We start from the raw sequence: 25,453 nt of genomic DNA on the forward strand, positions 1-25,453 counted from the left end.
AAGTGCAGAGCTATTTTTAGTTTCATCAGCCTCATTTTTCACCACACTCAAAGTTCATCCCTATTCTACTGGGAGCTAGATATAGGAAGAACATCGAGAAAACCATGCATACTATGGCGTTCCCAGCCAAGCACATATATATTTGATTTCTATCCTGAATCACTTCTTATTCCTTCGGATCTATTAGTGCTGCCTTCTTCATAGTCTTCTGCGTGAGCATGCGAGTATGCATCAGTTCACCGACAGCACCACAGCCTTCCAGGAGGGCTGGTTGTTGCTGTTCGCGTGCGGCTTATTTTGGTATTACGAAAGCGTCATTGCCTTGATAGACTTTAACGGAAAATGAATTATGTATGGAACGTCGGCTTACAGAACTTCTTTCCTTATTTCAGACGTTAGGAGTGGCACTGATGCCCGGTTTTTGAATACCCAGAACTCGTTCTTCTAAATACATGCCTGTTTGTCGGCGAAAAGTGGCGTAAAGCAATGCCACAAGAAGGGCGCGTATAGTATTAAAAACACCAATTTGGTCCCTGCTTGCTTCGTTTCTTCAAAAAAGTGAGTATATATGTGTCAGTAAGCCTCCTTTTGTTCGACTAACATCACAACGCTAGTGCACATGAACCACAGCCATAAATAGGCATCGAAACAATTTTGCTTCTCGTCTTTTTAACTTCAGCATGCACGTATATGGCTGTGCATATTTAAATTCAACCTTATTAGATACATAAAGTGGTACTACAGCCTTCGTTTACCATCAGGATCCGGTATGAAGTATTGCGGAGGAAAAATAAGCTAATCCTTATGGGGATGTTCGTGGCAAAATCTGTGCGCTTTTCTGTGGTATCGCACAGAAATACTACAATTTACAATTTAGTAACACTACTGCAATGTACAACAATATAGAAATACTACTACAAATTTTCACACTAAAATTCATCTCATAGGGAAGGCTTCTAAGCAGACACAGGCACCCATTCACCTCGCACCTCCTAATCTTCAGTGTTTCTCAGGTATAGCAAAGTTGATGCTGTTCGCGTGGCCTGATGTCTAGTTTCGATTGAAGAACGCACGTCTTTTCCTTCTGAACTTCCAATATGTTATTGGGAGTCTTCCTAAATATCCGACTCAAATATTGACTTTTCATGAAGCTTCACTTCCTACATGTTAAAAGAAAACGTTAGAAAATTCCCTAAAAGCACACGCTCTTAAAAACGGAACATCTGTCTTTGCATTCGTGGCTTTTCTTCTCCTTTTTTCTATTTTCTGAGTAAAAAAAGTTACAGATCAATCAAATCAAATATAGCGAGATTAGTAAACTGCACCTTGATATGTACTGTTGTTTTGTTCTACTACTATTCTGTTCCCTTATAATAACATGACTTTCAAGAAGAAAGCTCTGAGCACATTTGCAAAGTGAGCCGGTTTCGGATAGGGCAGTTGCAAATGCAGCCCGCCTTAAGAAGCAACGACATCTCAGTTCCTTATTTCAGTATCACAAGTGCGACTTGCCTAATACTGTATTCCACCTATTTTTGTTGATATCTGAGGAACTTCCTTTCACTATTACTGTACTCGCAGTATATTCCTTTCGGTTAAGCTTAGAGTTCCACTCTCGATATAATAAGAACTCCGGCGAAAAAAACGAAGCGTTGTAAGCTGAAAGGCTGGAATTATTTGTGATTCTCATTACCTACCTAATTATCGTCATCGCGAATCGTTACGAATCGGAATTTAAGCCCAACGATCTCTGTATACTTTAGGTAAGCATTCGTAGCATTATCTATAGCTATTATATGGACGCTTCTATCAATTCGTCTATTAGACGGATTCGTATTGCCTCGCAGGTGCGGATACCCCAGAACTACCACCGCTCAATTGGCTTTCATGTTCCAGGTGCATTGCTTAGCCGCCATTGTCTGCCTGTCGGGGCAGAGGTATTCGCAGTGTGCTACGCATCAAGTCGGGCACTTCGCAGCTGCTTGAATATGTGAAGTGGAGGCTAGGCGCCGGATTCACGTGCGAGGTAATGGCTGATTATTGCACCAAGGTTCCTGATCTGCTAGGGGAAACTAATCGGGAATAAACTGCTTGATGTTACCGAAATAACGGGCAAAGAAAAATCACGCGTATTGTCGTTTCCACGGCCGCTGAGTGCAAACTTACCTTTTATAGTTCACGTTTGTGAAGCTGAACTGCGATGCCCAGCATTTCACCACAGCGCTGATGACCTTAAATAAAGAAGACATATTCGATGTACCTTACGCAACCGATAACCAGAATGACGGGTGGGCAAAACACGTGAATTCGCTTACGTTGTCTTGACCCCGAACCCCAAGCAACGTGGTCATTTGGCCAGCGGCTGACATGTCTTCAGAATCTTCACCTACACACACGCAAACCGACATGTCATTGGTTGCACACTATAAAAATGTCTTCACTTAATAGGAAATTCAATGGCTCACCTAAAGCTGACGATCTCACAGCAAACAATGTGTCTTTATCAAACTTGGACAAGTGCTGAGAAATTGCTTCTTGAACATCCGCAGGCATATTTAGTCTCTCGAGAGCACCTACCATGCTGCAAGCAATGAATGTAAAACTTAAACGCAAACGTCGCCGCAGTAAAGCTTAAAACATGATTGCATCACTGAAAGGCATTTGGCGTTTGTATCAGCAAAGGCTAGAACATCCGCTACTGATAGATGCCTGTGCTATTACCATGCCTTGCTTGAAACCATACCACTGCTTCGGACACTTAGGCCTGTTCTGAAACTGGTAAGAATGAATAACACGACAAAACCAATAGCGATAAAATCTTGAAGCAAGGTGTTCCACAACTAATTATATATTAACAGTAATTATATGGCGAAAAACAAGAGCGACAACCAAACTTAACAAAACTTCGCTCAACAACTAAACCAGCCAATAAATACGCTAGAATTGTGGAAAATGAGCGTTCAACGAAGCTCTGCGACATATCCAAACTGAACCCTCCAAACTGCAGGCGTATGGCAGATCATCCGTACGGGGATGGAAAATTGAAAGCAAGCAACGAAGGCGCAGAACCTTGCACCTGACTGCTATGTCAGAAGACTGGCTCTCTTAGGGAATGAGCACCTTTTTGGTTTCGGAAAATGCACCCAATTATTCGAAACGCAACCGAGAAGATGTTACCCGTAAGTAAATAAGGTGGTGACTACAGATATTACGAATAAAACCTCTATTTAAAGCACGTTAAACATTTGCCAAATGATACAATCGGTGCATGGCTCTTGCTCGTCGCCTTAAGAGGAAGCTTTAGCTCGGGTGCTCCTATCTAAATACATGTAAAAATAGAATTCGTTTTTCTCGGCAACCACTGCACCAATTTTGACGAGGTTTGTTGCATTTAAAAAAAAACTCAATTCTAATGACTGTCGGTTTTGAATTTTTGAGTTAGGGCGTCAATCGTTTATTAAAAACTGGCGAAAATCCGAAATTTTCAAAAACAAAGCTGTCAAGTTTACAACTTCGTAACTCCTTAAGGAAAAGCGATAATACAATTCTGTGAAATGCATCTAATAGTACATCCAAAGCGGACAAAATTGATATATACATGAATCTCAAAAACTTTAGTAACATGGAAATGCAGCTTTTGCAGAACCCTTGTAAACAACGTAACAAATTCACGTAAGATGTAAAATGACATATCGAATTTGTCCGCTTTCAATGATCTAATGGATGCCGTTCACAGAACCGCGATATCTGTTTTTGATACAGAGCTATCAATTTTTAAAAATTGTGCTTCTATTTTTTTCAAACGGTCAAATATTTGAAAATCGTTTTAAGAAAATTCAAGCCCTAAATAGAAATTAGGCTTCCAACAGTCACTAGAATTTAACTTTCTCTTTCAAATGCAACAAATTTCATTAAAATAGGGTTATCTCATGAAAACGTTTCTGCGTTTTACATGTATTTGAATAGGCCGCGTCAGAGTTGGGCCCGAGCTAAAGCTTCCTCTTAAGTAAGCAAACAGTTCCGTGTATGGGAATATGAGTTCTGCGCGTCGCCAAGCTCCCAGCTTTGGTCATCGTGCAAGACGTGCAGGCTTTTCTATCAATTTATTATTCCCCTTTCTTGTTCATTCATGCACATGATACCGCGCTATGTCTACAAAATATTAGGAATTTGATAATAGTCTGGACTACCTGGCACAATTTCTATCATGGCGTCCGGCAAAACCATGAGCGCAAAATTCCGGAATTCCCTGTACGCTAAGTTTACGTTATGGGTTAAGGTATGTTATAAATGCAAAACATTTAGACGCACAACAAAATTGGTTGTTTATCCCAATGTTCAAGTGGGTTGTCCAAGGGCAGTACCAAGACAGGTTATACGCCATTATTCTTTAATTTTGTTGCCACTTTAGTTAATTCCTCTATTATCATTGTGATGTGGCTTGCATTTGTCTTTTCGAAAAGATTTCATACGGGTACTTAAGTGCTACCAATTCCCAATATACTCTTGTCGATACGCTGTACATACCTGGAGCAGATTCCTTTCAGCGCTGTCTGCCAGTCGTCCCTGTAAAAGATATAAAAAGTTCAGAAGCAGCCACCAAACCTTCAACTACACTCGCGTAGAAGTACTTAAATATTTTTAACCATCTCTCACGTTCATTCTATTAAACCAGTAATGCTTCATTATCAATGTGTGAACAAGAACATAAGGATCATGTCACGAAAACTATCCATGAACAGAAATGTTTGGCCATACTTCCCCTGGCAGCGACTCTGAGAAAGTGACTAGTGAATCATCGTGATTTTCAGAAGTACGGGTATAGTCACTGTTACTGGATGCGCGAGTATTTAAATAGGTGCCATTTAAACTATAGCGTTGTCGAATCAATATTTGTTTTTAGCGCAATACTTTCAAAGCTCCCAAAAAACCAGCGCTGGAAGACGGCACAGCGTATTCCAGCCCTCCTTTGTGTGATCATGAATCAAACTAGCCGGTCACTCACTTCTTGTGACATTCAGATTGCTTGCGCTCGTTAACTAATGGAGGCTGTGCTTTCTTTGTAAAATGAATCGTGAAAGTGAAAGCACTCACAATTCGTGAGGTATATGTCGGGGAAGCTATGGTCGCAATTCATTCACATGACGACGCCGACTTTGTGTCGTTACGGCAACGTTAAGATCTTCAACATTTGTTCTGTTCCAAAAGTGTTCGTCGTTCTTATTTTCTTTACCTTTCTTCAAAGGCTTCCCTCAGTAAATTAAAGGAGGCAGAACACGAACTCACCTGGTCATTGCGGTCTCCATTGTCCGCATCAACTGCTGAAAGTGTTCACTCGAAGAAAAGACCTTGTAGGACTCGGTTGTGACGACAAATCCGCGAGGAACTGCAAACTAACCAGATAAGAACACAGTTGAGACGACGTTCCTCGCATGCAAATATGCTGCAGAAGGCTTTTGAAACCAAACCACAGAGGCACCAGAAAAGAAAATATGTTATCGTGTTATAAACAGTTTGCGCCTCGACATCGTCGTATCACTATACATTATCGTTCTTATTATTAGCTGTGAACGATGGGAAAATTCGCTGCTCAACGGGCCGGCAATTTCACAACGTGAAGATTGAAAATACCATTAATGGAAATGAAGTAACCGAAAAATGAAACACAATAAAAAGAAGGCCCTGAATAACGAATGAAAAAAAGATGCAAGGAACAGGAAATAACGGTACAGACACAGAAGCATGAAACGCCACAGGAGCATGCATGCATGCATCAACAGGTGCGCAAGCGAGCGCCTCGAAGCACCTTGCACACTGTCATTTGTCGAAATGACGTTTCTATACCCGGTATCTCCGTTGCGATTTCCTGAAGTATAATGCCGTAAATAAATGCGTCACCAATGGTGGGATCTAACCTCGTCTCTTCCAGCGCCGCAGCTCTATGCTCAGCAATAGGGCCACGATCGCACGGATCCTTCTCTCCCACCATGTCACTATTGTAAATATCTGGTGTGTGCGTCACGTGCCTCATTCCTCACCCCCTCACCCCATTCTTTCCAAGTTGCTCTAGTGCTTTGAGAAGTTCTGTCAGACATCGCTGCCTTCGGTATCGGCGCAGATTCTACGACAGGTACATGCCTACAAAGGGTTCTGTCGTAATATCAGACTTCTGCTTCGCAGGGTTCGCTAAAGAAGAAAACCTCTTTTGTGAAATGTGTGTAGAGCTCGCATATCCTGCATCTCTTTAGACTTACGACGAAGTTTATAGAATGAATGTGATTACTCTCATGGGCACCTATGATTGTGGGCAATCTGGCTTCTCTGGATCATTGTCTGGAGGCTGCTTGATGAACTAATATTTTGATTCTTACATCACTAAACTTAGAAGAGCGCGCAAAGATATGCCCCTTCAGTGCAATATCCCCCCTAATTCAGGGCGTTCGTATGATGACTCTCTATATAATGTGAGTTTTGGCTCCTCCTTACGCGCACGTGCTTAACAACCATATAGTGGTCACGCGTAAAGCGTTCGAGTCGGTAAGGGAAAGCTTAACGCTGCTTTTGTTTTGCTGCCGAGCTTGGATTGCAAGGAGCTTCGCGGGGCGTAGGCGTGGCTTTCTTTTATTTGTTTACAGCAACCAGTGCATATTTGAAAGCCAGAAGGATATACCTACCGCCGAGTCCCAAATTGAACAGGAGGCAGGCCGTCGACTGGTGACAACTCCAGACGAACACCTTCCCTAATCCATTCCGTCTGAAACGTATCTTCCCGGATAAGCATCACGACGACAAGTGCAAATTGTGCCAGGAAGCACTAGCAACACTCAAACACATCCTGTGGGAGTGCAATGTAGTTATAGGAGGGATGACAGTTACTCCGGAGACCCTGTCATCGAGGTGGGCCGGCGCTCTGCGCAGCTCAGACCTCGGAATCCAGACGTGGGCAGTACAGCAAGCCCATGAGGCGGCGTTGAGGCAGGGCCTTGACGTTCTCCCGTGGGAGACCTGAGCGCGGGTCGCGTTAATCTTTGCCGGACATACAAGAAAGTTGTATCCATCCATCCATCCATCCATTACAGCAAGCTGACAGTGGGGGCCGCACACACCACGTAAAAAAATTATGGGGTTTTACGTTCCAAAACCATGATCTGAATATGAGGGACACTGTTGTTGGGGACTCTGAAATAATTTGGACCACTCAGGGTTTTCTAATGTGCACCTAAATCTAAGTACATGAGTGCTTTCCCATTTCAATCCTATCGAAATGGGGCAGTCGTGGTCAGGATTTGATCCCGCGACCTCGTGCTTAGCAGCGCAACATCATAGCCGCTGAGCGACCAAAGAGGGTCGCATCGGATAGACGCATGTCGAAAATGCGAACGCAATGCAGTTTCTTTCGGTGACTAATCGCCTTGTGTGTAAGTGAATGCGTCGAAAAACCTGTCCAATAAATGTCTCAAGCAAAATAAGTTTTCTTAACGCTTCTATGGCCGTGCTTCGCAAGTTTTGCCGACAAGAGAAGAAACAAAGTGACGCAGCTTATTTGCCAAATTGCAGGGCTCCTACAGAAGGAAAACGTACATTAATAAGCTGCGTCTACCGCTAAGTACAGACGCTGTTCACACTGAGCATCGACGTAATCGAGAATATTTTAATGCGAATAGCATTCTTTTCCATCTTCAGCCAGTTTAAGCCTATCTATCTACCAAACCTCTTGTGCAAACCCTGTGGCCCAAGTTGTCTACCTGCTTGGGACAATAGGTATGCGCACTCGATCTTTCTGCTTTGTGGTCATTCCATTGTCGTCATTCTAGCTTCGTGATATCTTACTTTCGTTATGCCGTCACCGTCACGCCTTGTATCCCTACCTACTCCTACCCAAACTATCCAATATCATAGATCACTAGGTATGGGTTTGTGGCCGTGATGCTTTCATGTTCGCTGCATCACCGTCATTCTTGGTTTGTCATCAAACACTCACCATGCCTTTGTCCTAACACCAGCGTGGTCACACAGTCTTCATGCATTCGTTCACACATCAATAGTGATGCCTTTGTGGTCGTTCAATCGTCGTCATTCCAGCTCTTCGTGATTTGACCCTCGTAAATGCTGCCCTTATCAGACCTTCTACTTCGACCCAGTAGTCCAAGTTTTCGAATAGGTTAGGTCACCAGGTAGGTTTTCGGGATCGTGATGCTGCGGTCGTTGTGTCTTCGTCATTCCAGAATTGCCATCCGACTATGGTCACGACGTCTTCATCCCGCCATCGTCGCCGTCATGCCGTGTTCGTCACGCGGTCGTTGTATCATTGTCCTCACCTCAGTAACGTCATCCCATTGTCACCATGTGGTCGTCGTCACAAGTCCTTCTTCGTCATACCGACGCCAATCTTTCCTGGTAATTTTAATGTGATCGTGATGTCGTTGTTCAACCGTCAATGTTGTGTGAGAATACAAGGGGCCACTATTTGTGCTTTGATAGCGAATCACTTAACCCAATATTTTAACTCGAACCGAGCCACCAACCGTAGGCTGCACCTGCGCGTTTGCTTCTAAGAATGATTCTAATACGATCATAGTCGTCATAATTTACGTCCACTGCAAGACTACGAGCTATTCATGCTCTCCCGTTAACGTCGCCTTCAATTACCACTGCCATGTGGCAGCAAGCCCAATCCTATACCAGCAAATTTGGTTACGTAAGGTATTTGCATAAAACCTCACAAATGTCGCAGTTCTAGTAAACGCATGTTGAAGATTTCAATAGTAGCACTGTGCTCACCGACTTCACTTCTCTAGCAATGGAGTCCAGCACCGCTAGCGATGATCCCTTGCCTCCCGTCAAGTCCGGCGTCTTGCTGCATTGGTTGTGAATATCTGACACAAGCGGAGACTCCCCAGGCCTCTGGCATTCTGCACACCACCGGAAAAGAACGTGAAAGAAAATTAATTGTTGCGTCTGTGAACACGTTGGCGCGGGTAAAAACGGTGACGGCCACCATATCAGCGGTTCCAGTTCCCCTGGCACTGGAAACTCTAGAATTGTGTTTCGATTCGGACGTCATTATTGACGAGGGAAGCGGGTTTCTTCAAAAAAATGTACGCCCTCGGAAGCACAATTCGCAACGTCATAAATGAGTTCTGCACTGGAATATTTGATTCTTACCGAGCGCTTACCTTCAATAATCTTGTGCTTCAAGTAACCTGGAATGCCGCAAGTTCTTCGTTGAGGCCTAGACGAAAGATGGTAATGCTCGATTTCAACGGCAACAGTCGAGATTGATGTGGCTTCTCAAAGTTAGAGAAACGCTCGCTACACCAAACTAAAACAAGCTAAATTTGATTCGTTTTTGTTTTGTGTTGAGTATGTGTACCTTCGACCCCGTGGGACTTCTCCGGACGATCTTTCCTCGAACGTTAAATTAGTACATTAAACATGCGCACCAAGATTACGCGTATTTACTTACCTTTTAGCGGAAACGCTGAAGCCACATGCCGGATATTGCTCACATTTGAGGTCAACCGCCGTGACGATGACACTACAAGCACTGCCTTCGCTCTGGAAGACCAAGTCAGGTGCCACGCTCCTTACGGAAGCAAGTAGAGTATACGCACCTGCATAAAGATTGTAAGCTCAAGAACGTCGTCTATGGAACAGTAAATGAGTCTCAATCAGTTCACGTATGTGAATTGTGACGTTCAGTATAGCTGGGACGCCAAAACGTAAAACTGTTCCAAACTTTTCTATTCCAATTCTGCAATCAGCCCTCCACGATTGGTCAATAACTTTTTTGAGCAACCCACACTTCACCTGCCTGTCACGCGACGTCACGAAAACCATGATAGCTCCCCATCTGATACGGCGTGTACACACTGACTATGCATGATTTGATCAAACAAACAAAAAATAGTTATTTCTGATTCGATCCCTTTTCGCCATTAGCCCTCGGCTATTGGCCAAAGTTTTCGCATTGCACCCACATCACCAGCCTGCCACGGCATGTCATGAAACCGCTAAAGCTCACCGCGTCAAAGTAATGTGTACTCGTTCAAGATGCATAATTGTACCCAACAAAACTGAATTTTCTTCTCAATAGCGCCAGCCTGTCCCGTTCCGAAAACAAGAGATGGCTGCCGCCAATCGCTCAGTCACTGGCGACTTGCACCTGCCGGAGAGTATGGGCTTAATTTCGTAAAATAAAACTTCTTGCGCAGCCGTGTAACGTTCTCGAGCACATTCGGCACGTTTACGACCTCGTTCTGCCAGTAATTCTTTACTGAGGGTCCCTTTCAACGTCATTCTTAAGCTTCCATTGCATGCCACCGCGATTTTCGACGAGCCAACGCAGGCTAAGCAAGGGAAAGCGGACCAATCGCAGACGCCGGCACCACCCTCTTGATTCGGTTATCGATCTTAAGTGAAGTGGCTCGGCCCCATCGAATCCGTCTCCATTTGAGCATGCTTCTCGCTTCTAGTCAGACAATTAGATAAGACGAGCCGCTCAGTGTAGTCGATGTTATTCGTTTTTCAAGCTAACAAAAGTGCCCTCCTATGAACGAGGAGAGCGTTTGATTGGTCTGTTCAGACAACCCTGCGGGTGACTTCCCGATCCTTGCGTCGGTGGTTACGCGAATTTGACGTCATTAGATTGTAAGAAAAACATGTTGGAATCGTTTGCAAAACATATTTGCCCCCGGTAGCGCATCGTAGCCTCAGTTACGTCCAAAGCGGCAAGTTTTTTTTTTTTTTGACGTCATGGCTCCTTCGCAGGCGAGAAGCGGTAGCGTGCCACAAAAGCGTGAGCTCTGTCGCTGGACTGAAATCCCGCTAGCATCGTTCGAAAGCGTGTTCCTTTGTCAAGCGAAAACATGTTTTTTTTTAATTAAATGTGGGCCCTGTAATGTAAAACTATGCCAATATGTTTTTATTCCAATCTCTTGGCGTCAAATTTGCGTAAGCGCTTACCCAAGCATGGGGTGGTCAACGAAGCGTTGTGTGAACAGACCAATGAAGCGCTCCCCTAGTTCATAGGAAGTCACTTTTGCTTGCTTGGGAAACGAATAACATTGCCTACACTTAGCGGCTTGTCTTATCTAGTTCTCTGACAAGAAGCGAGGGCACGCTTAAGTGGAGAGGGATTCGATGGGGCCAAGCCAATGCACTGAAAATCGATAAGCGAACGAAGAAGGTGGTGCCGGAGTCTGCGATATTGGTCCATTTTCCCTAACTTACCTTGCGGTGGCTGGTAGAAAATCGCGGCGGCTTGCAACGCAAGCTTGAGAGTGACGCTAAAACGGATCCTCAGAAAAGAGCAGTTGGCACAACGATGTCGCAAACGTGCCAAAAGTGCTCGAAAACGTTACACGGCCACGCAAGAAGTTTTATTTTAGCAAATATACCCATGCTCTCCGGCACGTTCGAGTAGCCAGTGCCTGAGCGATCAGCGGCAGCCATCTTTTATTCCTTTTGGAACGGGCCAGCCGGCGGCTGTTCAGAAGAAATTTCAGGTTTGTTCGGCATATTAACGCACCTTTAACGCGCACACGCCACTTTGACGCGGTAAGTTTTTGCGGTTATGTGACGTCGCATGAGAGGCAGCTGAAGTAGGTGCAGCCCGAAAACATTTGACCAATAACTGAGGGATAATAGCGAAAGGGCGTCGAATCAGAAATAACTACTATTCTTTTGTTCGTTCAAGTTATGCTTATTCAGTGCTCGCGTCATATCAGATGGGGAGATATCACGGTTTTCGTGGTGTCGCGTAACAGACATGTGAAGTGGGTTCAAGAAAGCTTTTGACCTATCGCGGAGGGCTGATGACAGACATGTGAAGTGGGGGCGGTTCAAAAAAGCTTTTGACCAATCGCGGAGGGCTGATTACAGAATTGGAATAGTTTGGAATAGTTTTACGTTAGAGCGCCCCTGTTGATATTGAAAAACGCTCATCGGTGTTGACTATAAAGTCCCAGTAGCCTGAATACTGTCCAAGAGGCTCATTGCAGGCAAGCTACCTCTAGGTGCTCGTTTTTTAACGCACTGCGGCCTTCATTCTTTATAATATGCCAGACGTCTCTTGAAGAATAAAGATATAGAAATATTTCTCCTGATGGCATGTCTCTGTTCTTCTTTTTCTACACTAAATTTCATATCTTTTCATAATTTTCCATTTAGTGATCTCAGGTGCCGTAAGCATTTTAAGCCCAGCCCAAGTCTTTATTTTCCTAATTTTTGCAATATTGGGGATTCTTTCATCTCGCCTCATCTGATTCTCCGCAAAGCATATTAATACTATACTTGAAGTTAATTGGCGACATGGGCATGGACGCTGGGCCCAAACAAACGTGTAGCTTATTATTGAGTCCACGGGACACGCTATTGCAGGTGACATCTCCTTAGTGCATAATATACGGTCTTTCTTTCGGTTGTGACTTTCAGAACAAAACCCACTGCTGCTAAAGTTACAGACATCTCGCCAGACGACACCGAGAGCCGCGGAACTTGCTGCTCTTCCTAGCGCACTTCGCATACTTCGCAAAGAAACACCTAAAAAATTGGTGTTTTCTGAGGCTCCAAAGCAGCTCTACGTTGCTTGCACTCCGGCTGACGCCGGGGACACTACGTCCAACTAATTCTAGAAATACGATAGCTCCTTCATCACCTCGTCGAGAGAGGACACGGCGTCACATTTCACAGGCTTCCTAGCCACTGTAGCGTAATGGGAAAAGAACATGCCGATGAAGCAGCTCGACCTGCTCATGAAGACAGCGTGCTGTAACCACTCCCGCTATCAAGAACAGGTGCAGCAACGAAATTTTGAGTGCTCGCAAATGGTGCCACACAATCGCTGTGGTACACACATAGCCACCAGCACACACGTCTGCATCGACTGGACCCCTGTTGTCGACTTCGTCTTCCACCTGGACTATGCTGGCCCGCGACAGCAGTACTGCACCGACTGTGCCTTGGCGTCGCTTTAACAAAATAGTTTGCTTTCCGTATCAGAGGGAAGATAGTGCTGCGTGTGACCACTGCGGCAGTGAGGAAACTATTGAACATTCTCTTTGCCGTTGTCTCCCATACAGCGCACAAAGACAGTCATTCGCGACCGCGCTGACCCATCTAGGCCACCGTCCGCTTTCGAAGCAGACAGTCCTGGAACATCGGCCTTTACAGTCATCTCACGACAACTCGGTCAGGGCACTCTTGAAGTTCTTGCGCTCGAGTGGCCTATTAGACAACGTATAGTCCTCACGGACGTTCCCAGCTAACTGTGTTTAATGTTTTCTTTGTCTTGCTATTCTTTACATCTTCCATTGCAGCTTACTTTTCCTACAGTGCAAGGTAGCAAACCAGAATCTCCTCCGGGTAATTTCATTGCGTTTCCCGCTGCACTCATCTACATATCTCATTTTTTCACATCTAATGCTCTTCAAGCCTACAATTAAGCAGTTTAGAGCTATATGGCTCCCTTCAGTAGGCCTCTTCCTGTCAATATGAAGCTGTGGCATGAATATTCACAATCATTTTCAATCATTCCTTGTTGGGTGGAGCGCTTTACGAGCATTCTATTGCCGCAATATGAATTGCGGCAATGCGTGCTGAATGTGCATTGGTAGTCGTGATCCCCAACTGACAATGCGCTCTCCTTGCCATGCGTGATCAGGTTTCGCTTGAACAGAATATATTCAAGAGTATTCATGATCTTTATGAACGTAACGCACTCCTGAAGCGCAGTATTTAGCTTCTTCGTCAGAACATCGGAGTACGCCCTCATCGACTACCAAACTCGCACTCACACGCTTCTCGAGGGAGTTCCACATTTGAAAACCATTATTTATACTCACCGCTTCGTAAATGCAGCTTGCCATGCTCAGCACGCAATTCTTGCTTAGTTTCTACCGCAGCGTAGTCGATAGATCGCATCTCACTTGCAGGGGCGTAGATTGATCCGTAGTAAACGCTGAAAAAAAAGTGAATGGCTTTATTTTTCATGCAGTGGTGTCGAGTACAGAAGCCTTACTGCTGCATTCGCGGTCCTGCCATGGGTTGTAGTCACTGCCAAAATGACTGCCCTAAAGCAACCATCGCGACACTGGTGGTCCGTGTTAAGACACCAAGCGACAGAGAATCATACATGTTCCTTTACAAAACAGTGCGTTACGCAGGAGGGGCCACGACAATAGCGGAAGGTTACACGCGTTCATGCTCCAAATCTTCAACCGTAACATTCAGAAAACATTCTTGCGGATAGACCAAAAATACAGAAGCTTTTGACATATCCTAGCACCGCGTATCGCCACGCATACTTCTCGTACAAACACATTCTGAAGAGTGGTGCCACACAAGGCTCGTGGTGCCGAACAAGGCAGATGGACTTGTATGCCGATTGCAAAGAAATTTCGCTGCACATGCAGTGGTGATTGCAGGTATACATCCCAGTCACTGTTCTGAGGGAAGCTGATTGATCAACTCATTGTTACGCACATTCAGGGTAAAGAAAAAGACGCTAAGCATTGCAATTGCCGACCACGTCGATAGGCTTACCGCGTCTGCAACGTTACTGCGATTACCACTACGCCGCAGCCACCAAGAGCGTCAGGTCTGTGCATGAGAGGGCGTCACAGGGTGCGGACGGAAACAAGATGGCACAATATGCTAATGTGATGCACAGTAGGTCGAGGTGAAACGATGAAGGAAAGTAATTGCGCGACATCAATGCAGATTTACCGTGTACCGTATGAAGCTATCTATCATTGTTGTTGTATTTTGCAATGGTGAAGCGGGAGTTTCTGTTTTTCTTAGCAAGTAAGGTATATGTAAGCGTAGGATGCTGAGGGGAGGTACTCCGCTGAGAAAACATGTACTGATTAGGGATTCCGCTCTCTAAAGTCAATTTTCTTCTCTGTCTTAGAGAGTATATTGAAACTGCACGCAGAGTTCTTTTTTCTTTTCTTTTTTAGACGAGCCTGTGGTTCGCCTGCGGACCTTCCTACACAGGAGAACGTGTGCATTGTACACAGTGTACGTGTAGAGAGAGAGAGAGAGAGAACTGTATTTACAGAAAGGCAGAGAGGTCGGCTTGAGCTATAGCTTACTCTGGCCTGCTACTCTACACTGGTGAAAAGGGACGCGAAGGAAAAGGGCTGATGAATAATGATGATGATGTAAGGAAGATATGCGTATATACAAATTCACAGAGTTCTAGCATCTCTAAAGCCTAGAGTCCAGCCCAGTGGCTTGGGGAAAAGCTATAGTGCACTAGTTATCAGCGCTTCACTGTTTGCATTAGGCCAAGGACCTAAAAGAAACTCGCCTGATAGCGGCCTGTTATGAATCTTTGCAATGGAAGAGACCAGTTCTGTCGTGCTTGCGCGCACGCGGGACAAACGCAAACTATATGATCAAGTGTTTCCGGCAACTAACAGTACTCACAGTTTGGGCTAGTATCACTGCCACCTATATCAGTGTACGTGCAAATTCTCAATAAACTGGGTTTTTCGCAACAGCAACTTCACATTTGTGTCTTGAGTTCTCGTAGCCATCCGAGAACTGAAAAGGACTAAATACGAATTTGTTCTGGTTGTGGAATTTGCTCTGGACACAGAGTAACCGTATTCGCCATTTGTATCATAACGCCATTGTATTTGCACCTCGAGAAAACAAAACGGTGATATGCGACAGCAGCCGTCCCCGTAGTTGCAAACATTCGCTCACCCATTTTTTCCTCCGTAGTTGTTTGTGCGAACCAAATGGTACATGTCTCCATTCTGAAAGAAACCAAAAAGGCGTAAAAAAAAAGAAGCCACAAGGTGGCATACGATCGTCTAGCCTATTGGTCAACACTCTCTACGGACATTCTCTAATGACAACGAATAATAAGCGTACGATTCAGATTATGTGAGAAGTTATTGAATCAGAGTAAGAGGGCAGATATTTGCCGTAGTAGCAAAAGAGAAGAACTAAAAAGCATTAGTCGCTCTTCTAAAAAACACGATTGCTCCGCTAGGCTGGCGGACACGTTTGAAATAGACACGTTGTTCATAGAGTCACATTCTTTGCAATGGTCTGCGCAGTATTTAGTGGGATCTTCGTAATGTGTGTGCAGAGACGCGATTCATACATCTTTTTGTGTATTTGCAAACGTGGCGACAGCGTCTGATATTTTTGAGCCTAGAGGTCTTCTTTCGCGCAGTAGAAAGTGGGCACTTATGGGTTCGCTGTCCATCTGTGCTGGCCTGATGCCCATTGTATCATGGGAGGTTTTGTTAAATTTCTGACATCAAAGTACGTATTCCCTCGCCGAGAGGTTAGAAAGGCACTGGAAGTGAGTGGTCTCTGAAACATCGGTAAGATCATGTACTATCTTTTGCAGGTGATTTTCGTAGTTTTTTCATTTCTATGCCAGGCATAAAGCTACGCGTGCTTGACCTACGTCAATTTTTCTCACTCCAAATTGCACCGGTTGTTTGGGGCACAAACATGAATTTTTTTTTCTGAAAAATAATTGCCCCTGCCTTGATGATGATGTGTGGTGTTTTATGGCGCAAGGGCCAGGTTTGGCCAAGGTACACGTAATCGGTACACGTTAGTACACGTAATCTTCACTGAACAATCTCCTTAGGTGTGGTTGAAACGAGGTAGAGTAAAAAAAAAACACTTTTTAAGGAACATGTAGGTTTTATTTTAAAATCTTTTCGATGTAAGCAACAATTCAATAACCTTCACTGACGACTCGCAGATCTTCCAGTATTACCGTTATATTTGACCATTTTTGCAATATAGAAGCAATCACCTAGGCGTCAGTGAAGCTTTACATGCTAAATCTCACATTGGGTAAGAAAGGGACGATTGGTACAAAAACTAGAATCTGAAAATAGTCATTACCTCAAGGAAGCCGAAGTGGTGGTTCTCCTCACAAGCCCCATCAAGTAGGCTACCTGGAAAAAGACGTATTTTCAGTGTTACCTTTAACGTCTTCAGGCAGCACGATCGCACATATCGGAAGGCTGACAAATTGAAAGTTGCGAGAGTTGTCCCAGGGGAAGATCCAATTTGAAAAGATACTGAAGGAAATATATTAAGTGACGGGGTTGCATGTCACTAATGCAAAACATACAATTAACTGAATTTGACAGAAAGTAGTAACGTAGCCTGTACCACAGTCGTGGTGCTTTGGTAGTAATATTTCTCCTGGTTCACTCTTGCAAATGGGCTCCTTTTTTTGGCATGGCTGTAGGCTTTATCATTACAGCCCTAGTACCAACACGAGAAGGCCACTGTTTTTGCTCTTCGTTAATTCTCTACAATTCCACATACTTTCACGATGCCCTGCGCTTAGAACAACGTTGTCCATCCGTCGCCATGGCCTTTATCTTAAATGGTCACCATGCTACATTTGCACACATTTTTTCTAAAGCAGCACATTTGAAATACATCTTATGTTACTATCGTTACTACTTTGGTAAACAGAAGAAGTCGCCATCCTTCTTTTAATGGCATGCACATCGGGAGCTGTTGGCACCAACATGTGGGGCCGGCTGCTTCTTCTCCCGTGAATGACGTTGACATCACTTATTTCCGCATTATAGTCTATATAAAATACTAAAAGATATTATCAGCACAGTAAATTAAAGTTTTAAAAGGACACGATAAGTCGACACTGTTTAAGTTGGCTCATGCCTAGTGTCGGAAACACAACACATGCAGTATACATAAACAAAATATCACATGATACAAAAGTGCAATGATTATACATACATACAATGCGCCAATACGCAGTGACTTGTTTTCCCGGAGGAATTCACGTGCACTTCTTGCACTCGTATTCCTCCGCAATATCAGTGTTCTTCAAGAATGTTTTAGGAGCAGTCAGCGAACGTTTTTAGGGAGTACCTGTTCGCCATGGTCCGAGCAGCTTTTTTAGGCTCATTAACCTGCGATCGAGTCTCATGACTTTAGATGCCGGCCGCTTTCTTGCCTCACAGTAATTGTGCTATTCTTTAGATAGATGTACACTCGACCAAAAGAAGTTTGCGGACCATGAAATATCGGCAAACGTTTAACTTCTAAGTAGCCTCTGTCAGGACTTAGCAAAACTGTACCAAAATGTTGCTCACATATACTTGTGGAGGCTGGATATTGTCAATACCATGCTTTGTTGTGAAGCTGCGAATATATTAGTCTCAGGCTGTGGATATGCTAGTATTAGACCGCGGGATCTTTCGCAGATCCCAAGGTGGTACATCTTCATTTGCGCTGCCGCGTTTTGAACGTGACCGACACGATATATAAAGGATTTTTGTGTGTGTTGCAAGCAGTTCTCAGGTGGTGAATAAGTCTTTCGAGACGCCTTTTGGGCTCTAATGCTATATAAAATTCATTGAGCGGAACAGATCAGAAGCCGTACCAGTTTTATCGAGCCACGTTATTCTGCTTCTGTGGGAAGATGCATGTCTTACAATGACAAATTTCATGTCTAGTTACAGATATCTGGTCGGTTTTCATGATGGACCTCTCGTGTTGTCGCATCAGCGACTTCATAAGGTTATTAGATCTTTCCTTTTCATTTGCATTTCAGAAAGAAAATTTGGCCTATCTTGTTTTCACAAGACACCTGAGAGTAAAACAATAAGGGCCGTACACAAATCTTTTTCAGCAGAAGAATTTCAATTAAACGCTACTGATTCATCGCTCTGGAAGTTTCTGCGTAGTTACATATACTTGAAAAAAAACTTGTTTTTCCTTTGATCTGTGCGTGAATGTTCTTTTGTTGCTGTCAAGTTGCCAAAAGTGCATTCCAAAAGTGCCAGGAATAAAATTACGATAGAATGTTGCATGAAATCATACACAGCTCTCCAACAATGCGAAGCAAACAACCTACGATTTAACATTCCAGTGTTACGAATGCCTTTTGCTTGTTCGATGTTGCAGCACGCGCGCAATTCTCAGCAGGACGCACCCACCTTGGTTCCTGATCTTGTATCCCCAAAGGCACAACTCTCTCCGCTCACCGTCCACTGTGATCTCGCCAGACATCATGCCAGCTTGATCGTACGAATCCATTTCATTCGCCAGCCTACGAAAGGACAAAAAGAAAACGATGGATGCATATCCAACTTTTTCTCAGTGAAGTTTAATTTTTTTATGTTGACTTCACGTTACGTAAATATATTACCCATGCAAGAAAGAAGACTACCCCAGTAAGCGCCATCCTCATATGCTCAGCTCAAGAACAAAGCACACAAGCTTACACTCAGTAAACCTATTACACCATTTTAATCACTCTCTATAGATTCTTTATTCCAATCTGAAAAATTACTCACAGCATTTTCCGAGCAAATATGAGTCATATCAAATGTAGCTTTTTTAACAGGAAAGCGGTAGCCTCTTTCCAATTCCTTTGAAAAGTGCTACTGACTGAGAAAATAACGGAGCATTATGATGTTGGAGGACTTCCGTCACGTGGAGCTTTCCTCACGCATGGCCTTAGACAACGCCCTAGCTTCATCGCGAAACAGTCACAATGAAACAGAGCACTGCTTTGCGTTTCTGCATTCTTAAGTAAATAAGTACCCTCCACTGTGGTTCAGCGGCTGTGGTGTTGTGCTCTAAGCCTAAGGTCACGCGATCGACTCCCGGAAGCGGCGTCCACATTTATATGGGGCGAAATGCGAAAACACCCGTGTCTCGGGTTTGGAGGCAGATTAAGGAACCCCTAGTGGTCAAAATTAATCCAGTCTCCCACTACAGCGTGCCTCATTTTCAAATCGTGGTTTTGGTACTTAAAACGCCAGAATTCAATTTAAATAAATCAGTATGCGAATAGTGGCAGTGACGTTGGCGGGAATTCTGAATTCTTACTTGTATCCACGTCCACTGGTTACCCATTAATAATCACATTAAACGTTAAACACAACAGTGTAATGCACACAGAAACCCACACAATGAAAAAGAAATGATAAGCCCTTTCTTAATTTCAGATGCATTAAAATTGTGCTTTTGTCATAATTTGTTTTCTGCAGAACCATCAGGCTGTGCTTAGAGTCTTTACTACAGCCAATCACAAGCATTCAAAATTATAAATCCCACAGTTACAAAACCAACGCCTGATATCATTCCATGGGAACAACTTGAGATATGTAGTTAGGCATGCAGCGAATCAAGACCATCAAGTCCCTTCTAACACACCACAAACGTACACGTATCGTGGTTCGGGTCGTTTGACCATCACTACGTGGTTGGCTGGGGGCACGGACGAAATTGTTTCTTCCTTTGCGCTCGAACTTGGGAAGAAAATTCAGCTAACACATTTCTTATGTCTATAAATTAGTCTGGACGTACGTTGTTACAAGTAAACGAAATTGGACTCAACGATGCATAGACACGCCAAAATTCTCTTTAGGGCGGTAGTTTTTGCGGAAACCGTTGTCTTGGCCGAAAAAAATTAACGTTAGGTAAAGCTTCAATTCTGAAAAATTTCCCGAGTACGCTTGCTACAAAGCGCCCTTTCTCTTCACTTGCGATGTGCTGTTATGTAATGGGAAGCTATCGTTTTTGGGAAATGCGGGCAAGGAACTGATTTACGAATGTGGGTGTTTCAGCACATCTTCCCAGCCAATCAAAAGAACTGTCATTGCTTGTGTTAAGAACAGTTCTCCCCGTGGCTTGCTATGGTTCCCTTTTTTGGAGGTGTCAACCCATATGAAAGGGAAACCCATTGCAAACATACCTACTTCGTAGGCCACGCTTACCTCTTGATATCACGCAGCATCTGAAGCGTCGATCCTTCAGCGCAACCCTCTGCCAACATAGCTGGTGCCAGCTCGGCTGGCTGCTCCAATGTGTGTGACACGGAGGACCAGCTGAAGGAAAATTTTAAAAAAGGACCAAAGAAAAAATTAGGCGGTTGTAAACGAATCTATAGGGTGCTTTTGATGCACAATGGTTCATATCAGATTTTGTATTTCCTGCAAGATATTAAAATGGCCCAGCAGTCGATGACTGATTGGAAGGCAAGATGCGCTCGCGGATGAACCTGTGCAGAGTTAAGCATAACGTTAAATTGGGACCCTTGATTGTCTGTGGCAGACAGCTCAGTTGCAGTCCATCCCCGATAGCTCAATTGCAGTCCATCCTCGACATGGCGGTCGTTACTCTCATGGAAAATGCTAATGTGCAAATCGACTAATTAATAAAAAGGTACTAATTACCTCGGTAATCACTAACTTTACGGCACATATCGCAGCTTGCGAATTGCAGCCGGTGAGTTCACAAGGCATAGCCACCTGGACTGGTTTCTAAGAATCGCACTGCGTTCGAGACACGCGCCGTGAAACTTGCGGCAAAAGTGAATTAATATTACACTTTTTTTGACAAACTGCCGTTTTACGAATTAAAGCATCAGAATAAATCAGACGCCCATGCATCTCGCTGCACACTTTTGGATTCAGTACCTCGAAACTGGCGTCACCCTGAAAGTTTGCTCCAACTGCATATGGGTTGCAAACTCACAGGTTACAATATGTCCTTTGAAATAGCAGCCGTAAACTAATTGAGTGGAAATGTAATTTTCGAGTTTTGGTTGATTAGTCAATTATGCATTTATATTTCTCGGGCGAGTAATGTCCACCTCAATGGCTAGAAATATGCTATCTGCCACAGACGATTTTAGAAAAATCTGTGTGCTCTAAAGAAAACAACTGATATCAGAAAACAAACAATCTTATCGTGAGCCAATGCAGCATTTTTCATTGTTGAAGTATTCAAGCACACGAAGGCCGTAATGTTCATATCAATACATACATGAATCCAAACTTCACGTGAACCTCTGATTCCGCGGATGTCGCACTTGTGGCTTCAGACTGCTGCCTGCAGAGGGAGAAAGAACATTGGATTTTACCACCTGCGCAGTCGGCCCGGATAATGTGCGTCATCATACATGTGTAATAAAAGCATTTCTGAAGATAACGAAAGCGGTTATTCTTTCAAAGCTTTATGTGCATGGACCTATAATAATATGTTTTAATTCTGGCTGCTTTTCCACAGCACATCATCACTGCATCTTATGTTTACTTCTTTATTTTTTGCTCATAAGCAAGAACTTACGCTTAGGGCGCCTTTGTCTGTCTTCCAAAGGCTGTACATGGTTATTTCCGTTCAGAGAATGCGACAGGTCAATGACAAGTGATGAAGGCGCCTCCGAAAAAGACTTCACGTGGTTGGAATGCGACAGCAGTCAGAGAGACTTTCACCGTGAGCCATTTTCAATTTGGCGAAGCAGCTTCAATGTTGATGATTTCAGTATGAACTGTGTGTCGAAAAAGGAGTATCCCGTGGGGGGTTACAGCAAAGCTCTTTTAAAAGAGTTCTACCCCAGTTCGTGCAACGGCGGTGATAGAGTGTGGCGGCCTGCTAAGCCTGCACCAGAGCCGCCAGTTTGCCCTGAAGTGCAATTATGAAGAATATCAAGAATATATTGCAGGTTGCCTCGCGTATTTGCCACTAGAATAGACAACTTGAAATATTGTTTATGTTAACCAGTATAGTTTTATTTCCGTTTCTCACGTCGCGTTTAACCAGTTCCATTTTGGAGGTCAGCACGAAGCGGCCCAGATTGACAAGCGTTTTGCGGGTATTGCCCGAATCGTGTATGGGCCTTATGGGTAACAACAATTTTAGTTCGGGCAGCATACGAAGCACCACAGCGTTTTGGTTCACACGCAAGAAGCACCCCGTCACTGTATAACATAGCGCCGGCTTCGCGGATCCGACTTGCCGCTATTCTGATGGTTTACAAACCGTCATCATCGGGCCGACTGGTCCTCCCGGGAGGCCTGCGAAGATGGCCTCGAGGGCTTTCCTCCGACGCCCCCGCAAGGACCACTGTGTTACATTCTAAGGCTCTAAGAACTCCCATAAACAGATTGCATTTCCTTGATGTTAGGAGCTCTTGGATTGTTATACATCTTTCAGGGTTTCTTTCTTTCTTCTTTCTCGTTGATTTCAGTCTACACAAGTGGTTCATCTGCTATGTCAGATTCGATACCTTAGAGTTTTTAAATCTTTCTTTTTCAGACCTCCGTGAAAGGCGCACGCAATATTCATCGCCAAATTATGCGACGTGTACTTTTCTAGAGATAGACCATGGCTTTACAGTAACAGCACATAGGCGCTTATGTCTGTTTTGTCAACCACAGCTGCAACTGGGTCTTACGATGTTTCGTCGCTTCGGCCATACCATGACGTGCTCACTGTAACCCATCACGAAACAACACTGCGAAATGGGTTGCTCTGCAGTGCCCTCTCTGCCACGTTACTACGCTTAATCCAAACGTTTAGATTACCCTGCAGCACGCACACCAGGAAAGCAGGTCTTATACGAGTGCTGGACGGGACATTGATGTGATCAAGTGAAATCTCGTCTTGTTTTGGATTCGATTAGAAACAGCGCCAAATAACAGGACGTAAGGAATATACAAGCACGACAAGTATGTGCCAAGTAGAAAGGCTGAAGCTTGGCGAAAACGCTCTTGTCAAGCATCGCGGGGTCCCTTATATTTGATTTCAAAAGGAAATTCGCTCAGCCTGAGCACCAAGTGGAGCAATATTTTGCGGTAATTTCCTGCGCACACAAGATATCGCCCATTCTAAAAAAAGGGGTCATTGACAGGGCAGGCTTTAAGCTGCTGTTCACTGCCTCGAACACTCTTGCCAGTCTATGTTATAAAGTCGATCGCGAAACTGAAACTTAAAGAAATTACGAGTAAAAGCGTAGGCGGCAGTGCCGACGTAGTGGCGTCCGATGCCTACGTTGGCCACACGGGCTGCAGCGTCGATGAAATCATGCGCGAACGCTAAATAATGTAGGTAAGCAATCAATAGATAGCCACCTCCATAGCGCTGTCTTTCGTCGAATCTGGCTGCAGACAATTTTTTTTCAATTGTCCCATTGAGTTATTTGCAATTAAGAGCGTGCACGACCTGTATCCGAGGCCTTCCACACCCAGAAAAGTGGCACACGTAAGCTTCACTTCAATTAGACGCCTTTTCCAGGGAAATACAATCCCCACTGTTTGAAGTTTTAAGTTTTTTATGTTTATTTAGCAGATAAGCACAGTGATGTATACGAGCGGTGGGGATGGCAGGATAAACGCTGCATAATGGCAGCTTGGCTGGTCCGACCTCCCTGTGAAGAACAGGCAGCAACATGGCATCATATCCGTTGCACATACTTGCGGCAAGGCTAATAAACATATATATATATATATATATATATATATATATATATATATATATATAGCAGAAATCAAAAATTGCAATTTTGAAACGGTCAAGAAATACTTTTTCCGGTGCCAAAAATATATATACATATACATATATATATATATATATGTATATGTATATATATATATATATATATATATATATATATACATATATATATATATATATGTATATGTGTATATATATATATATATATATATATATATATATATATATATATATATATATATATATATATATATATATATATATATATATATATATATATATATATATATATATATATATATAGCAGAAATCAAAAATTGCAATTTTGAAACGGTCAAGAAATACTTTTTCCGGTGCCAAAAATAGAACAGTTAACATTCACAGAAATTTTTGCAGTAATGTGTTGTCGGATATGTGAGATATGTTTACATCCCTTAGGCTGTATTTGTTAAGCGTTAATGGAAGACAGTAGGAAAGTGCTTGAAGGCCATAATTAGTGCGCCGGCATGGAACTGCCCACATATCAGTGTATCAATTTAGGCAAAAACCAGGAATATGTTCCAAGTTCGCAATGTTTATGATATTATTAGTACAAATTTTCTCTTATTATTTGCACAATATACTATTATTTATTTATTTATTTATTTATTTATTTATTTATTTATTTATTTACGGAGATACCCTACATCATCCGTGCAGATTATTATGGCAGGGTGGAGTGGTTATACAACGTATATGACATATTTTCACACAGGTCGTACAGCAGTATACACAGGCATCACATTTGTCACCATAACTGTAAGCGCTGCGAAATGGGCCAGTTTAATATCCCGCGCATGGAGCGCAATTCATTACAACCATAAAGTAAAAAACGCAAATGGAAAAATCAGACTAGCGCAAAGAAAAATACAGTCCTAAATACGGTCCTTAGTGAGAACAGTATCGTAGGCGTTAAAATAAGAACCTCTGCAGAAGCCCGAAGAACAGCGCATGTCGTGCGGTAACAATAACCTGTCGCAAGCGGCTCTACTCCTTTCTTGCTCTTGGGAAAAAAGAAAGGCAATTTAAGAGCATTGATACGGCAGTCACACTCTCTTAGTTTCTACATGTGGTCAGAACGAGGTGAATTGTAGCTAGGCGGTTTTATGTACAGGCTCGTCCACTCTTAGGGTGAACACGGCTC

The 25,453-nt window shown here is 43.6% G+C and overlaps 1 protein-coding gene across 3 annotated transcripts in view; it reads right to left on the reverse strand.

Moving 5' to 3' along the window:
* LOC139054767 (rifampicin phosphotransferase-like) overlaps positions 1-25,453 on the reverse strand; it is a 247,928-nt gene that overhangs the window by 204,464 nt on the left and 18,011 nt on the right. For all 3 annotated transcript variants that reach the window (XM_070532366.1, XM_070532364.1, XM_070532365.1), the window contains exons 4-17: positions 21,802-21,867; positions 20,751-20,861; positions 18,963-19,075; positions 16,885-16,937; positions 15,715-15,767; positions 13,845-13,960; positions 9,467-9,614; positions 9,177-9,232; positions 8,782-8,912; positions 5,287-5,393; positions 4,528-4,566; positions 2,466-2,581; positions 2,316-2,386; positions 2,167-2,231 (exon numbers count right to left, since the gene is read on the reverse strand). In XM_070532366.1, the coding sequence (XP_070388467.1) occupies positions 2,167-2,231; positions 2,316-2,386; positions 2,466-2,581; positions 4,528-4,566; positions 5,287-5,393; positions 8,782-8,912; positions 9,177-9,232; positions 9,467-9,614; positions 13,845-13,960; positions 15,715-15,767; positions 16,885-16,937; positions 18,963-19,075; positions 20,751-20,861; positions 21,802-21,867 (1,245 nt within the window). The remainder of the gene's footprint in view (positions 1-2,166; positions 2,232-2,315; positions 2,387-2,465; positions 2,582-4,527; positions 4,567-5,286; positions 5,394-8,781; positions 8,913-9,176; positions 9,233-9,466; positions 9,615-13,844; positions 13,961-15,714; positions 15,768-16,884; positions 16,938-18,962; positions 19,076-20,750; positions 20,862-21,801; positions 21,868-25,453) is intronic.

The sequence above is a fragment of the Dermacentor albipictus genome, chromosome 1 (assembly GCF_038994185.2).
Source record: "Dermacentor albipictus isolate Rhodes 1998 colony chromosome 1, USDA_Dalb.pri_finalv2, whole genome shotgun sequence".
NCBI lineage: Eukaryota > Metazoa > Arthropoda > Arachnida > Ixodida > Ixodidae > Dermacentor > Dermacentor albipictus.